A 16221-nucleotide genomic window follows, 5' to 3' on the forward strand; every position below is an offset into this window, starting at 1 on the left:
TTGTTAAATGTTTCAGTTATTGGTAACAAGGAAAGTGAAGTTGGTAAGGCATACCATATAGAATTTACATTAAATTAACAACAATATATTACTTTCAGATTATAATAAACACACAGTGATCTCAGACATCAAATATGTGCTTATGAAAAAAATAATACTTGATAGTTACAAAGAAACTGAAAATTAGAAATTATCATTTGTATCAGTCAGTGGCTACACTACATTATAGCTGCATGGGCATCCAAAGCGCACTTTGTAGTTATGGCACCACTGTCCTCTCTGATCCCGGTTGCGACAAACAAATCCTTTAGTTGGACTGTAACTGAAAAAAAAAAAAAGTAAAATAGTTTAGTGGATCAGTAGTTGATCAGTAGCAGGACAAAACGAACTGAACCATGTTTGCCCCAAAGTCTTGCAAGTCTGCTAGAAGGCTAATCAATATAATACATTTTTTATGGATTTAGCCTATGCTGAGCTCTTGTTGTTTCTTAATATACTTGTTTTCCAAAGAATCTATCCTAACTATTAACTGTACTGATTCACTCGCTCACCGATTCCAAACACTGTGTGCACATTTTATGATTAGGAATTGTTCTTGTCAACTTACACAAAGATTGACTGTCCAGTAGAGGTCACTGGGTTATTTGTGTCACTGGTAACTGCATCAATATAGAGAGGACTTTCACAGATTTCTCCTGGATTCTCTTTCCTCAGGTTGCTTAGAAGCTCTAGGTCCCCAATTCCACTGGGTTTGTCCTGGTCAAGCCATTTGGTCCAGCACACTGGCCAAGAGACAACAAAAGAGATAGGAGTTGGCTTTTAAGGCACCAGAAACAGTTTGCATCTAGAATATGTAAATTGGACTCATAGTTACCTTTCTGACTGCAGAAGTCAGTAGGACACATAAAACGAATCTGTTGATGTTGTCTCTGCTCAGAGTTTTTACAGATGACTCTTGTAGTTGTGTCATCTCTGCAGATAGAAAATAAACCTCAGGACAACTTTATGACTTTATGACAAGTACTACTACTCAATTTATGAATTCTTGCAAATAGCTTTTTCTGTGGGAAGTCAGTGAGGTCAATGTTGTATTACATTTTCCTATATGATCAATAGTGCATGAAATCAGATCACTTGGCACCATCCAAACACCCAAAAAAACTTATTTAACAAACACAAATGAATAGAATGTGTTAAAATCCTAGATGATAGCATATACAAAAAGCACATTATTTGGTTGAGCACTTACCCAGCATTTACATTCTCTGATTCTGTGGTACTGAGCCTAGATTTAGTCAGGACCTCAATCTGAAGTGGATTGTTGCAGACCTTTGCTGGGTTTTCATTTTCCAGAGCACTGAGGATTTCCCACACTCCTTGTCCTGAAGGGATGTCCCTGTCAAACCAATCTGTCCAACAGTCTGGACATCAAGGCAAAAAAAAAAAATGGAGACATATATTGTTCAAGTCATGGAACTCTAAATTAGGAAGATTTAAGAAACAGTATTAGCAAATTTTAACATATATCCATGCTTTATGAATTTAACAAAAGTTTAGAAAACTGCTTACGAGTGTCTGTGTCATCTCTTTCTGAGTAATGATCGCATGGGTAAGTCTGTCCTAGGTCGTTGTTGTTCCCTGGGCCGGTGGGTTGAGAGCCGTTGTTTGCAGGGTTGGTCTCGCCTTGGCTGTTGTCATTCTCTGGGCCGGTGGGTTGAGAGCCATTGTTTGCAGGGTTGGTCTCGCCTTGGCTGTTGGTCTCGTCTTGTCCGATGGATTGAGAGCCATTGTTTGCAGGGTTGGTCTCAATTTGGCTGTTGTCATTCCCTGGGCCAGTGGGTTGAGAGCCATTGTTTGCAGGGTCGTTCTCGCCTTGGCTGTTTTCATTCCCTGAGCCATTGGGTTGAGAGCCGTTCTTTGCAGGATTGGATTTACCTTGGCCAGAGGGTTGAGGGCCATTGTTTGCAGGGTTGGTCTCGCCTTGGCTGTTGGTCTCGTCTTGGCCACTGGATTGAGAGCCATTATTTCCAGTGTTGGTCTCATTTTGGCCGCTGGATTGAGAGCCGTTGTTCTGGCCTTGGCCGGTGGGTTGAGAGCCATTGTTTCCAGTCTTGGTCTCAGTTTGGCTGTTGGTCTCGTCTTTGCCGCTGGAGTGAGAGCCGTTGTTTGCTGGACTGGATTCACCTTGGCCAGAGGGTTGAGAGCCGTTGTTTGCAGGGTTGGTCTCGCCTTGGCTGTTGTTATTACCTGAGCCAGTGGGTTGAGAGCCATTGTTTGCAGTATTGGATTCTACTTGGCCATTGGTATCGCCTTGGCTGGTGGGTTGAGAGCCATTGTTTGCAGGATTGGTTTCGCCTTGGCTGTTGTCATTTCCTGAGCCGCTGGATTGAGAGCCATTGTTTGCAGGGTTGGTCTCGCCTTGGCTGTTGGTCTCACCTTCGCCGCTGGGTTGAGAGCCATCGTTTCCAGTGTTGGTCTCAGTTTGGCTGTTGGTCTCGTCTTGGCCGCTGGATTGAGAGCCATTGGTTCCAAGATTGGATTCTCCTTGGCTATTGGTCTCGCCTTGGTCGGAGGGTTGAGACCCGTTGTTTGCAGGGTTGGTCTCAGTTTGGCTGTTGGTCTCATCTTGGCCGCTGGATTGAGAGCTGTTGTTTTTAGGGTAGGTATCGCTTTGGCTGTTGGTCTCGCCTTGGCCGCTGGGTTGAGAGCCGTTGTTTGCAGGGTTGGTCTCCGTTTGGCTGTGGTTGTTCCCTGGGCCGGTGGGTTGAGAGACATTGTTTGCAGGGTTGGTCTCGACTTGGCCGCTGGATTGAGAGCCATTGTTTCCAGTGTTGGTCTCAGTTTGGCTGTTGGTCTCGTCTTGGCCGGAGGGTTGAGACCCATTGGTTACAGGGTTGGTCTCGTCTTGGCCGCTGGATTGAGAGCCGCTGTTTGCAGGGTTGGTCTGGCCTTGGCTGTTGTTCTCGCCTTGGCCGCTGGATTGAGAGCCATTGTTTCCAGTGTTGGTCTCAATTTGGCTGTTGGACTCGTCTTGGCTGTTGGATTGAGAGTCGTTGTTTTCTGGATTGGATTCGCCTTTGCCGGAGGGTTGAGAGCTGTTGTTTGCAGTATTGGATTCTACTTGGCCATTGGTATCGCCTTGGCTGGTGGGTTGAGAGCCATTGTTTGCAGGGTTGGTCTCGCCTTGGCTGTTGGTCTCACCTTCGCCGCTGGGTTGAGAGCCATCGTTTCCAGTGTTGGTCTCAGTTTGGCTGTTGGTCTCGTCTTGGCCGCTGGATTGAGAGCCGTTGTTTGCAGGGTTGGTCTCGCCTTGGCCATTGGTCTCGCCTTGGCTGTTGGTCTCACCTTCGCCGCTGGGTTGAGAGCCATCGTTTCCAGTGTTGGTCTCAGTTTGGCTGTTGGTCTCGTCTTGGCCGCTGGATTGAGAGCCGTTGTTTGCAGGGTTGGTCTCGCCTTGGCTGTTGGTCTCGTTTTGTCCGCTTAATTGAGAGCCGTTGTTTGCAGGGTTGGTCTCAGTTTGGCTGTTGGTCTCGTCTTGGCCGCTGGATTGAGAGCCGTTGTTTGCAGGGTGGGTCTCGCCTTGGTTGTTGTCATTACCGTCGCCGCTGGGTTGAGAGCCATCGTTTCCAGTGTTGGTCTCAGTTTGGCTGTTGGTTTCGTCTTGGCCGCTGGATTGAGAGCCATTGGTTCCAAGATTGGATTCTCCTTGGTCGGAGGGTTGAGACCCATTGTTTACAGGGTTGGTCTCGTTTTGGCTGTTGGTCTCACCTTCGCCGGTGGGTTGAGAGCCATTGGTTGCAGGGTTGGTCTCGCCTTGGCTATTGGTCTCGCCTTGGCCGCTGGATTGAGAGCCATCGTTTCCAGTGTTGGAGCCAGTGGGTTGAGAGCCATTGTTTACAGGGTTGGTCTCGCCTTGGCTGTTGTCATTCTCTGGGCCGGTGGGTTGAGAGCCGTTGTTTGCAGGGTTGGTCTCGCCTTGGCTATTGGTCTCGCCTTGGCCGCTGGGTTGAGAGCCATCGTTTCCAGTGTTGGTCTCAGTTTGGCTGTTGGTCTCGTCTTGGCCGCTGGATTGAGAGCCGTTGTTTGCAGGGTTGGTCTCGCCTTGGCTATTGGTCTCGCCTTGGCCGCTGGATTGAGAGCCGTTGTTTGCAGGGTTGGTCTCGCCTTGGCCATTGGTCTCGCCTTGGCTGTTGGTCTCACCTTCGCCGCTGGGTTGAGAGCCATTGTTTCCAGTGTTGGTCTCAGTTTGGCTGTTGGTCTCGTCTTGGCCGCTGGATTGAGAGTCGTTGTTTTCTGGATTGGATTCGCCTTTGCCGGAGGGCTGAGAGCTGTTGTTTGCAGTATTGGATTCTTCTTGGCCATTGGTATCGCCTTGGCTGGTGGGTTGAGAGCCATTGTTTGCAGGGTTGGATTCGCCTTGGCTGTTGTCATTACCTTCGCCGCTGGGTTGAGAGCCATCGTTTCCAGTGTTGGTCTCAGTTTGGCTGTTGGTTTCGTCTTGGCCGCTGGATTGAGAGCCATTGGTTCCAAGATTGGATTCTCCTTGGTCGGAGGGTTGAGACCCATTGTTTACAGGGTTGGTCTCGCTTTGGCTGTTGGTCTCACCTTCGCCGCTGGATTGAGAGCCATTGGTTCCAAGATTGGATTCTCGTTGGTCATTGGTCTCGCCTTGGTCGGAGGGTTGAGAGCTGTCGTTTGCTGGATTGGATTCGCCTTGGCCAGAGGGTTGAGAGCTGTTGTTTGCAGGGTTGGTCTCGCCTTGGCTGTTGGTCTCGCCTTGGCTGTTGGTCTCACCTTCGCCGCTGGGTTGAGAGCCATCGTTTCCAGTGTTGGTCTCAGTTTGGCTGTTGGTCTCGTCTTGGCCGCTGGATTGAGAGCCGTTGTTTGCAGGGTTGGTCTCGCCTTGGCCATTGGTCTCGCCTTGGCTGTTGGTCTCACCTTCGCCACTGGGTTGAGAGCCATCGTTTCCAGTGTTGGTCTCAGTTTGGCTGTTGGTCTCGTCTTGGTCGCTGGATTGAGAGCCGTTGTTTGCAGGGTTGGTCTCGCCTTGGCCATTGGTCTCGCCTTGGCTGTTGGTCTCACCTTCGCCGCTGGGTTGAGAGCCATCGTTTCCAGTGTTGGTCTCAGTTTGGCTGTTGGTCTCGTCTTGGCCGCTGGATTGAGAGCCGTTGTTTACAGGGTTGGTCTCGCCTTGGCCATTGGTCTCGCCTTGGCTGTTGGTCTCACCTTCGCCGCTGGGTTGAGAGCCATCGTTTCCAGTGTTGGTCTCGGTTTGGCTGTTGGTCTCGTCTTGGCCGCTGGATTGAGAGCCGTCGTTTGCAGGGTTGGTCTCGCCTTGGCTGTTGTTATTACCTGAGCCAGTGGGTTGAGAGCCATTGTTTGCAGTATTGGATTCTACTTGGCCATTGGTCTCGTCTTGGCCGCTGGACTGAGAGCCGTTGTTTGCAGGGTTGGTCTCGCCTTGGCTGTTGTCATTCTCTTGGACGGTGGGTTGAGAGCCGTTGTTTGCAGGGTTGGTCTCGCCTTGGCTGTTGTCATTCTCTGGGCCGGTGGGTTGAGAGCCGTTGTTTGCAGGGTTGGTCTCAGTTTGGCTGTTGGTCTCGTCTTGGCCGCTGGATTGAGAGCCGTTGTTTGCTGGATTGGATTCTCCTTGGCCATTGGTCTCGCCTTGGCTGTTGGTCTCACCTTCGCCGCTGGGTTGAGAGCCATCGTTTCCAGTGTTGGTCTCAGTTTGGCTGTTGGTCTCGTCTTGGCCGCTGGATTGAGAGTCGTTGTTTTCTGGATTGGATTCGCCTTTGCCGGAGGGTTGAGAGCCGTTGTTTGCAGTATTGGATTCTTCTTGGCCATTGGTATCGCCTTGGCTGGTGGGTTGAGAGCCATTGTTTGCAGGGTTGGATTCGCCTTGGCTGTTGTCATTACCTTCGCCGCTGGGTTGAGAGCCATCGTTTCCAGTGTTGGTCTCAGTTTGGCTGTTGGTTTCGTCTTGGCCGCTGGATTGAGAGCCATTGGTTCCAAGATTGGATTCTCCTTGGTCGGAGGGTTGAGACCCATTGTTTACAGGGTTGGTCTCGCTTTGGCTGTTGGTCTCACCTTCGCCGCTGGATTGAGAGCCATTGGTTCCAAGATTAGATTCTCGTTGGTCATTGGTCTCGCCTTGGTCGGAGGGTTGAGAGCCGTTGTTTGCAGGATTGGATTCGCCTTGGCCGGAGGGTTGAGAGCCGTTGTTTGCAGGGTTGGTCTCGCCTTGGCTGTTGTCATTCTCTGGGCCGGTGGGTTGAGAGCCGTTGTTTGCAGGGTTGGTCTCGCCTTGGCTATTGGTCTCGCCTTGGCCGCTGGATTGAGAGCCATCGTTTCCAGTGTTGGTCTCAGTTTGGCTGTTGGTCTCGTCTTGACCGCTGGATTGAGAGCCGTTGTTTCCTGGATTGGATTCTCCTTGGCCATTGGTCTCGCCTTGGCTGTTGGTCTCACCTTCGCCGCTGGGTTGAGAGCCATCGTTTCCAGTGTTGGTCTCAGTTTGGCTGTTGGTTTCGTCTTGGCCGCTGGATTGAGAGCCATTGGTTCCAAGATTGGATTCTCCTTGGTCGGAGGGTTGAGACCCATTGTTTACAGGGTTGGTCTCGCTTTGGCTGTTGGTCTCACCTTCGCCGGTGGGTTGAGAGCCATTGGTTGCAGGGTTGGTCTCGCCTTGGCCGCTGGATTGAGAGCCATCGTTTCCAGTGTTGGTCTCAGTTTGGCTGTTGGTCTCGTCTTGGCCGCTGGATTGAGAGCCGTTGTTTGCAGGGTTGGTCTCGCCTTGGCCATTGGTCTCGCCTTGGCTGTTGGTCTCACCTTCGCCGCTGGGTTGAGAGCCATCGTTTCCAGTGTTGGTCTCAGTTTGGCTGTTGGTCTCGTCTTGGCCGCTGGATTGAGAGCCGTTGTTTGCAGGGTTGGTCTCGCCTTGGCCATTGGTCTCGCCTTGGCTGTTGGTCTCACCTTCGCCGCTGGGTTGAGAGCCATCGTTTCCAGTGTTGGTCTCAGTTTGGCTGTTGGTCTCGTCTTGGCCGCTGGATTGAGAGCCGTTGTTTGCAGGGTTGGTCTCGCCTTGGCTGTTGTCATTCTCTTGGCCGGTGGGTTGAGAGCCGTTGTTTGCAGGGTTGGTCTCGCCTTGGCTATTGGTCTCGCCTTGGCCGCTGGATTGAGAGCCATCGTTTCCAGTGTTGGTCTCAGTTTGGCTGTTGGTCTCATCTTGGCCGCTGGATTGAGAGCCGTTGTTTGCTGGATTGGATTCTCCTTGGCCATTGGTCTCGCCTTGGCTGTTGGTCTCACCTTCGCCGCTGGGTTGAGAGCCATCGTTTCCAGTGTTGGTCTCAGTTTGGCTGTTGGTTTCGTCTTGGCCGCTGGATTGAGAGCCATTGGTTCCAAGATTGGATTCTCCTTGGTCGGAGGGTTGAGACCCATTGTTTACAGGGTTGGTCTCGCTTTGGCTGTTGGTCTCACCTTCGCCGGTGGGTTGAGAGCCATTGGTTGCAGGGTTGGTCTCGCCTTGGCCGCTGGATTGAGAGCCATCGTTTCCAGTGTTGGTCTCAGTTTGGCTGTTGGTCTCGTCTTGGCCGCTGGATTGAGAGCCGTTGTTTGCAGGGTTGGTCTCGCCTTGGCCATTGGTCTCGCCTTGGCTGTTGGTCTCACCTTCGCCGCTGGGTTGAGAGCCATCGTTTCCAGTGTTGGTCTCAGTTTGGCTGTTGGTCTCGTCTTGGCCGCTGGATTGAGAGCCGTTGTTTGCAGGGTTGGTCTCGCCTTGGCCATTGGTCTCGCCTTGGCTGTTGGTCTCACCTTCGCCGCTGGGTTGAGAGCCATCGTTTCCAGTGTTGGTCTCAGTTTGGCTGTTGGTCTCGTCTTGGCCGCTGGATTGAGAGCCGTTGTTTGCAGGGTTGGTCTCGCCTTGGCTGTTGTCATTCTCTACGCCGGTGGGTTGAGAGCCATTGGTTGCAGGGTTGGTCTCGCCTTGGCCGCTGGATTGAGAGCCATCGTTTTCCAGTGTTGGTCTCAGTTTGGCTGTTGGTCTCGTCTTGGACCGCTGGATTGAGAGCCGTCGTTTGCAGGGTTGGTCCCGATCTGGCCATTGCTACTGCCTTGGCTGGTGGTCTCACACTTCGGCTGGGTTAGAGCCATCGTTTCCATGTTGGTCTCAGTTTTGGTGTTGTAGCGTCTTGGCCGCTGGGATTTGAGGCGTTGTTTTGCAGGGTTGGTCTCGCCTTGGCCATTGGTCTCGCCTTGGCTGTTGGTCTCACTTCGCCGCTGGGTTCAGAGCCATCGTTCCAGTGTTTGGTCTCAGTTTGGCTGTTGGTCTCGCTTGGCCGTGGATTGAGAGCCTTTGTTGCAGGTGGTCAGATGGGGTGTTTATTGTCACTTATTGGAAGGTGGGATTCTTCTGTTCCCTGGACTGGTTGGTTGAGAGCTGTTGTTTCCAGGGTTGGGAACGGTGGGTTTAGAGCCCTTGTTTCCAGGGTAATTCTGGCCTTGACCATTGTTGTTCCCTGGACTGGTTGGTTGAGAGCTCTTGTTTCCAGGTTTGGGAACGGTGGGTTTAGAGCCATTGTTTCCAGGGTAATTCTGGCCTTGGCCATTGTTGTTCCCTGGACTGGTTGGTTGAGAGCTCTTGTTTCCAGGGTTGGGAACGGTGGGTTTAGAGCCCTTGTTTCCAGGGTTGTTCTGGCCTTGGCCATTGTTGTTCCCTGGACTGGTGGGTTGAGAGTTGTTGTTTCCAGGGTTGGGAACGGTGGGTTTAGAGCCCTTGTTTCTAGGGTTGTTCTGGCCTTGGCCATTCTTGTTCCCTGGACTGGTGGGTTGAGAGCTGTTGTTTCCAGGGTTGGAAACGGTGGGTTTAGAGCTCTTGTTTCCAGGGTTGTTCTGGCCTTGGCCATTTATGTTCCCTGGACTGGTGGGTTGAGAGCTGTTGTTTCCAGGGTTGGAATCGGTGGGTTGAGAGCCGTTGTTTCCAGGGTTGTTCTGGTTTTGGCCATTCTTGTTCCCTGTACTGGTGGGTTGAGAACTGTTGTTTCCAGGGTTGGAAACAGTGGGTTGAGAGCCGTTGTTTCCTGGGTTTGTCTTGCCTTGGTCGGTAGTGTTGGTTATACTTCGGTTATTTCTTGACATTTTGGGCTTTTGGTTGTTTTGTGTGTTTTCAGGGATTTGGTTGTTTTTTGGTTTTATAGGACTTTGTATTTTTTCTTTATTATAGAGCTTCTGATTCCCTTCTGGGTTTTTGGGCTCCTTTTCAATTTGTTGTTTGGCAGACTGCTGTTCACTTTCTGGGTTGGGTTCATCTGGGTTTTTTTCATCATTAAGCTTTCTGGCATGTTTTGGGTGGGCAATGTGTTGGCGTTTCCTTGAGTTTGCATGTCGTTGATTGGCTTGTTGGCTTTCTGGCAAACAAAAAGTAATCACATTATTAGCTAAGATTTCTAAATATAGAAGAGACCAGCAGAGCTGGACTGGGATCATTATGTTTTGCCTTTCTGCAGTTATGTAGGCCCATGTGTTCTCACATCTGTTAACCCTGGCCAGCAATAAACTTTTCCTATGTCCATCAAAATGATAAAATCTCAAGTTGGTGTCTGTGTTTTGATTGATCAGTGTATAATACCACCTAAATTGTTACAAATATAGGTGCTTTCCATGGTTATCTGAGCTCTCTTCAGTCTGTGTAAAACTAATATTCTATATACATTTACGTTTTCATATAATACTAGATTGCTGTCTACTGCTCACTAATGGGGTGGTTGTGATAGAAGCTCAAATATATCGTGTATATATATATATATATATATATATATATATATATAGTGAGTTATATATGTACAGATATATATGTACACTAATATACATTCATACAAACATACACATACAATGCTAATGTATACCTGGACCCTCTTATAATAATACAGAGTCTTATACAGTCTTATGATATCTGTTTATAGTATGGTTATCTTTCTGTTGTACTTAAAGTTTAGTTGAACACATTGCTAAATATTTAAAGATCATGGTAAATCTTTGGACTTAAATTTTTAAACAGGATACACTATAGGGACGCTGTCTGTAATAATAGCTGCTGCCATCAAAGGTAAGATTTAGTTCCACAAGTTGGACTACGCAGATTTAAAAATTATTGTGCACCGTAGTCTATGAAACTGCTAAACCAAAATTTAGGTTTTCATTTAACCTCAGTGACATTCATTGTCTGTAATTCAGCTGTCATTCCACAAAGACTGAGCTGATAAATGTTGATGTCTCTGATAAACTGTATATGTACTGTGTAGTTTAATGAAATTTATTGTTTTGAAATTTGAAAAATTGAAAAAGTGATTTTGACAATATAGTAAAATCTAATCAGATGATAACTGCTGTTCTGGAAGTTAACTTACCAACAAACATGAGCACAATAAGGGCAAGACATAACTGAAAAATAAAACACAAGCACAGCATAAGATAAGTATGTTAAACAAGTATTCAGTATTTTTTTATATACAATGTAAATACAATACCCATTTAATCATTGTTGCAGATGTGGGGATCAACCTGTAAGGATGCATAAGTTTTTTTCATCAATGGAAGTAAAGACAAAAATGGAACATATTTCAGTACAAATGGGCATTTAATAATTAAAACCCATTTTAAAGTAAAAAGTCAGTATGAGATAAAAGAACAACACAAGATGCTCACCGAAGGTTTAAAATGTTATTTGCTGCCGTTGTTGTTAGTAGAAAAGAATTATGTCCATATAGTGTTTATGTCCCAGTAAGAAACAGATTTGAACTTAAATAGTTCATTGAGATCTGGAAGACATCTATTATAAGTTCTAAGTAAACGCCCACATGCACTGGATTGGTGTTACAGTGCACACCCAAAATGTAATGGTCACTATTAATGTAACACACAGAGAGGAAAAGATATTATTAATTTATGAAAATTAGTCTTTTATCTTCTTGTGTTGGTTCAAATATTGAAAACATAGTTCTGGTTTTCTGGCTTCCATAAACTGCTCTCATCAATTTCCAGCAGCAAAAAAAAAACAAACAAACAAAAAAAAACGACAAACAGATGTAGTGAACAAGTCGCTGGGAAACATAATGGAACATCTTAGTATAACACATATATATTTTAACCAACTTGGCCAACGCTGTAAGGATGGGAGGTGTTTGTAAGAGTGAAAAGTAACATAAAATGGAAATACTCCAGAGATGGAGTCAAGTACCTCAAAATTATAATTAAACATATTACTTGAGTAAATGTACGATACAACAACAAAAAGTTCAAAATTAGTAATTCATTAAAATTTTCAACTTCATCTGGTACCAGCCTTTTTGAAACAATATATAATGTATATTATTATATATATTATATTTATGCCGACACTAACGCTGAAAGGACCTGAAATGTGCTGTTTACACCTTGACCACTGTCAGAGGAAAAGCACACCCACATCGTGAACGCCACACCTGTTCCAGTGGTGTTCCAAAAACGTATTAACACATAAATAAGAGCACTGCACTGAGGTATAATTGCCTAATTGCTCCAGTTACCTGACCTCAACTTAGTGCCCTAGATATCTGTTCCAGGTAATTATTTCTTACCAACACATCATGAGCCTCACCCTGGATCTAAAACCAATCAATGGTTACATTCTGTTTCACATACTGAATTAGAAGAACCAGTTGTAACAGTTTGATGACTACTTGACCACCATTGTTGAAAGGCACGTTTTCACGTCTTTAGATGTGGCTGTTGTTCAGCTCCATGAGCTGTAGTATGTTTGGTATTGCTTCTCCTTAAAATGCAAGTACTGAATAATTATGATGTAAACCAATCTCATGACCACAAGTAACTTTTAACAATGAATTGCGTAGTGACATTGGCTCTTTCTCAAGATTTGATAAGATTGTTAAAGGAAGATCTGAAGCCAGTTTATACAGTAGTTAGTGACAGTAGTTAACATACACGGGACATAAAAAAGTCACACACTCTAGGTCTGTGTTGCATTTAATTTTCTAGTAATAGATTTTGTATTGATGGTGGGAAAGTCGGATCACTGCAGAAAGTCTTCTCCAGCACATCCCAAAGATTCTCAATGAGGTTAAGATCTGGACTCTGTGGTGGTCAATCCATGTGTGAAATTGATGTGTCATGCTCCCTAAACCACTCTTTCAATATTTGAGCCAGATGAATACTGGCATTGCAATCTTGTAATATACCTGTGCTATCAGGGAAGAAAAAATCCATTGATGAAATAACTTTGTTCACCATGTGTATTAGCTACTGCACATGTTCTCTACTAACATGCTGCAAACACATACAAAAGTAGCTTAAAGACATTGTTTAAAAATTAGGTTTCCCGACTTCGGCCTTGCACAGACACCCTTGTGGACCACTTACACATATGAATTCTAAAAGGCAGCACAGCAGTGCTCGACTTAAGGTTCCCTGGCAATGTACCAGAATTCCAGTGTGTGACCTTTACATAAAAAAAAAAAATCATGTCAATGGAAAATATGCATGTTTACGTTACTGCACTGTCATGCTGCAAAGATATGGTATGTATAAAATTTCTCTGTTCTGTTCTCCAAAGTATTGGAACAGCAGGACAATTCATTTGTTTTTGGTACATTGAAGACATTTTGGTTTTAGAACAAAGGATGAATATGAGACGAAAGTTCATAATTACAGCTTTTATTTCATGGTTTTCACAACTACATACAATAAACGTGTGTAGGAACGTGACCAATGGGTGTTGTTACCCAGGTGTGTCTTGTGAGGTTAATTGTTCAAACAATAAATTACTCTAAGTAACTACTCTTTGTCCTATCCTTGGGTTATATTTTTGAAGACTTCCTGATTTTGCTATTAATAGATCCACATGAAAAGCAGTGAACTGCCAATGGGAGAAAACCAAGTAAATTTCAATCTGCGAAAAGAGAGAAACAATCCGAGGCACAACATAAACATTAGGCATCCAGTAGCTAATGCAACAATTTAGAATGTGCTGAAAAAGAAAGAAATCATTGGTGCACTGAGCAACATATAGAGTGGGTCTGTATGTTAATAAACAAATTTAGTTGATTTACACTATATTCAGCTCAAAAAATTAAAGGAGCACTTTTTAATCAGAGTTTAGCATCAAGTCAGTTTAACTCCTGGAATATTGATCTGGCAGGTTAATTGGCAGAGAGTGTGGTTAATCAGTTTTAGTTTTGGTGTTAATGACATTAACAACAGGGGAACTAGAGGGGCAACAATCAGATCACTCTGAAAACACCAATAGTTTTATGAGTGGAGGCCACCTACATCTTCTCCCTCTTTATCTCTTCTTACTGTTTTTTGTCTAGTTTGGCATTTGGCTAGGGTCAGTGTCACTGCTAGTGACATCGGGTGATACCTGGACCTTACAGATGTCTCACAGGCAGTCCAATTCCTTCAGTATGGTCAGTGATGGTCTGGGGAGGCATATCCATTGAGGGACGCACAGACCTTTACAGGTTAGACAACAGCACCCCGAGTGCCATTAGGTATCCAGAATAAATCCTTGGACCTGTTGTCAGACCCTACGCTGGTAATGTAGGTCCTAGGTTCCTTCTGGTGCCTGACAATGCCCATCTTCATGTGGTGAGAGTATGCAGGCGGTTCAAATCCTGGAGGATGAAGGAATTAATACCACATGGCCCCCACACTCGCCTGACCTAAATCCAAGCGAACCCCTCTGAGACATTATGTTTTGGTTCATCCAATGCCACCAGGTTGCACCTAAGATTGTCCAGGAGTCCAGTGATGCCTTGGTCCATATCTGGGAGAACATACCCCAGGACACCATCTGTCTTCTCATTAGGAGCATGCTCTAATGGAGTCAGGCACACATACAAGAATATGGGGACCATACCAACTACATTTTGAGTTGCTGCAGTGAAGTTTCAGCAAAATGGACAAACCTAACCATTTTGTTTTTCAGTGTGTCTTTGAATTCAGCCCTCCATAGGTTCATAATAGAAAACTGAAAAAAACAGAAAGCCCAATAATTCCACTTGAGCAGAAGCTTAAAACAATTCAACTGATATGTTATTAATCTATTAAATTAAGGGAACAGGGACAGGCAGTTGCATTTAAGGTGCCAAGGGTTCAATCTCTTGTCCAGGGAAACTTTGACATGTTACCACCAATTCTAAGATTTATCCTGTGCTAACGACTGAGGCACAGTCACCCCCATCACATACATGTTACAGGCTACATTAAGTCTTTTGAAATATTATAAGATGTATTTTTAAATTGTAAAAGTATTGTTAAAGTATTTTGGCTTTATTGCTTAAAAACAATTTGTCACCTACTTCACTTTACTTCATGATTCCCGTTCATATTGACTGTGTGCTGGAAGTTATATTTTGGTATATCACACTTTCTTGGTTACTTACTTAGTTACTTATTAGACAATGACTGTGTTCTGAAATATTTGTGTGTGTAAAGTGCCCAAATTAGGCCCCTTTTGAGATAAGCTACTGTTGGCCATAGCATTACTGTGCAGCTGATGTGACTACACTCAACAAGCTAACCCAGTAAACAAGCATGACAAAACACTGAGTGTTCGTAACAGGGCTTCAGTCTTTGAAATCTTTGAGCTTCAGTTGTGGCGGTGAATCCAAATGTAGAATAGGAGGCAGAACCTTTAGCTATCAAGCTCCTTTCCAGTGGAACCAGCTCCTAGTTCAGGTTCAGGAGGCAGACACCCTCTCTACATTGAAGACTAAGCTTGAAAATGTCCTTTTTTATAAAGCTTATAGTTAGAGTGACTTCTGTTGTGACGTGGCCCTATTCAAATAAAATTGAATTGAACAGCCTGAAACAGGTCAGAACTCCCCAAACATTTTCTGGATTAAAACTATCTGCTGTCAGTGCATTGTGAGGATCTTTGGTTTGACTTTTGGCTCAAGTTTGTAATAAACCAGACATTCTTTAACTACATATAGTTCGAGAATACATGTTTGTATTCAATCTGAAGAGAGAAATCACTTTATATAAGCCACCAGTAATTACAGAGGCAATATTATGCATTTTGTGGTTTTATGTTACAAATATACTATTGTGAACCTCTGCACAAATACCTGAACCAGCAAGAGCAGGCACAGTTGCGAACAACTCAGCTAGAGTAGTGGCAGCTCGTAGCAGCAGCAGTACCAGCCTTTTGAGCAGCCAGTGCCAGCCAAGTATCTGTGCAGACATATCTCACAGAAAGTATTTTTCTGCTGTGAGGGAGAAATAACTTTGTTTACTCTTCCTAAAGAAAAAAACATACAGCAACAACAGAGGCAGTCACATGGCAGACACAGACTTCGAGCGATGTTTATTATCTGTTCATGGCACTTCATGAAGGACTGGATTCCGAACCTGCGTCATGGCGATCATAACCAGTGACATAGTTGACACGTCTGTCCAATCTTATATTTTAAGAAATGCATGCATGGGTCCTGGTAGATGTTTGTGTCAGTTTGAGATACAACATTGATGAGAATTGGACATACATGAGGTCACAGTGACCTTGACCTTTGACCTCCAAAATCTAACCAATTCATCCTTGATGCCAAAATTGAAGAAATTCTCTCAAAGCATTTCTAAGACATCAATTGTGTGAACAAGAGGAGACACTTTACCACTTTACCAAATTTGAAAAAAATCCTTTAAAGTGTTCTTTACATTTACAAGAAAAGGCTGGAAGAACTGGAAGAACTGGATGAACGCTGAGCCAGTTTGACCTTGGCCTTTGGCCACCAAAAAAATCCCCCCAAGGAGTTTCTTAGATATTGCATTGAGAAGAATTGGGTTGCCACTTGAACAGAAGGAGGGATGGACAATCCAAAAACATAATGCCTCCAGCCCTGATAGCACAGAGGCATAAATATTTGCTATAATGGGTCAATTATGGCATCTTCAGCCTTTGTCCTCAGGTGCCCTTGAGTACCATGTCACGTTTTGTGATCCACTGTTATGGTGTGTCTAAAGCTGGTTTGTTCATTCTTTGTTTTACAACTGAATAAAATGAATGTATTATACAACGTAAGGATAAAACCACAAATGCAGTCAAATGCATTTTTTATCTATAATCATATGTTACCGTAACGCTAAATTAGACTCTAACTAAGGTGTGAAACTAAATTATGATAATGACTTGAAGGGAGGGGATGGAATGTAGGAACACTCAGACTGAGC

General features: G+C 45.2%; 1 protein-coding gene across 1 annotated transcript; it reads right to left on the bottom strand.

Annotated features, from left to right (window-relative positions):
* Positions 1–213: 213 nt before the first annotated feature.
* Positions 214–8290, bottom strand: LOC113165430 (dentin sialophosphoprotein-like). The gene is made up of 6 exons (XM_026364881.1): positions 8268–8290; positions 1570–7988; positions 1250–1421; positions 875–972; positions 608–782; positions 214–322 (listed from the first exon to the last, which is right to left on the bottom strand). Exons 1-6 carry the CDS (start codon positions 8288–8290, stop codon positions 214–216), a joined length of 6996 nt encoding a protein of 2331 aa, XP_026220666.1.
* Between the last annotated feature and the right edge of the window lie 7931 nt (positions 8291–16221).

This window comes from Anabas testudineus, chromosome 13, assembly GCF_900324465.2.
Source record: "Anabas testudineus chromosome 13, fAnaTes1.2, whole genome shotgun sequence".
Lineage (NCBI taxonomy): Eukaryota > Metazoa > Chordata > Actinopteri > Anabantiformes > Anabantidae > Anabas > Anabas testudineus.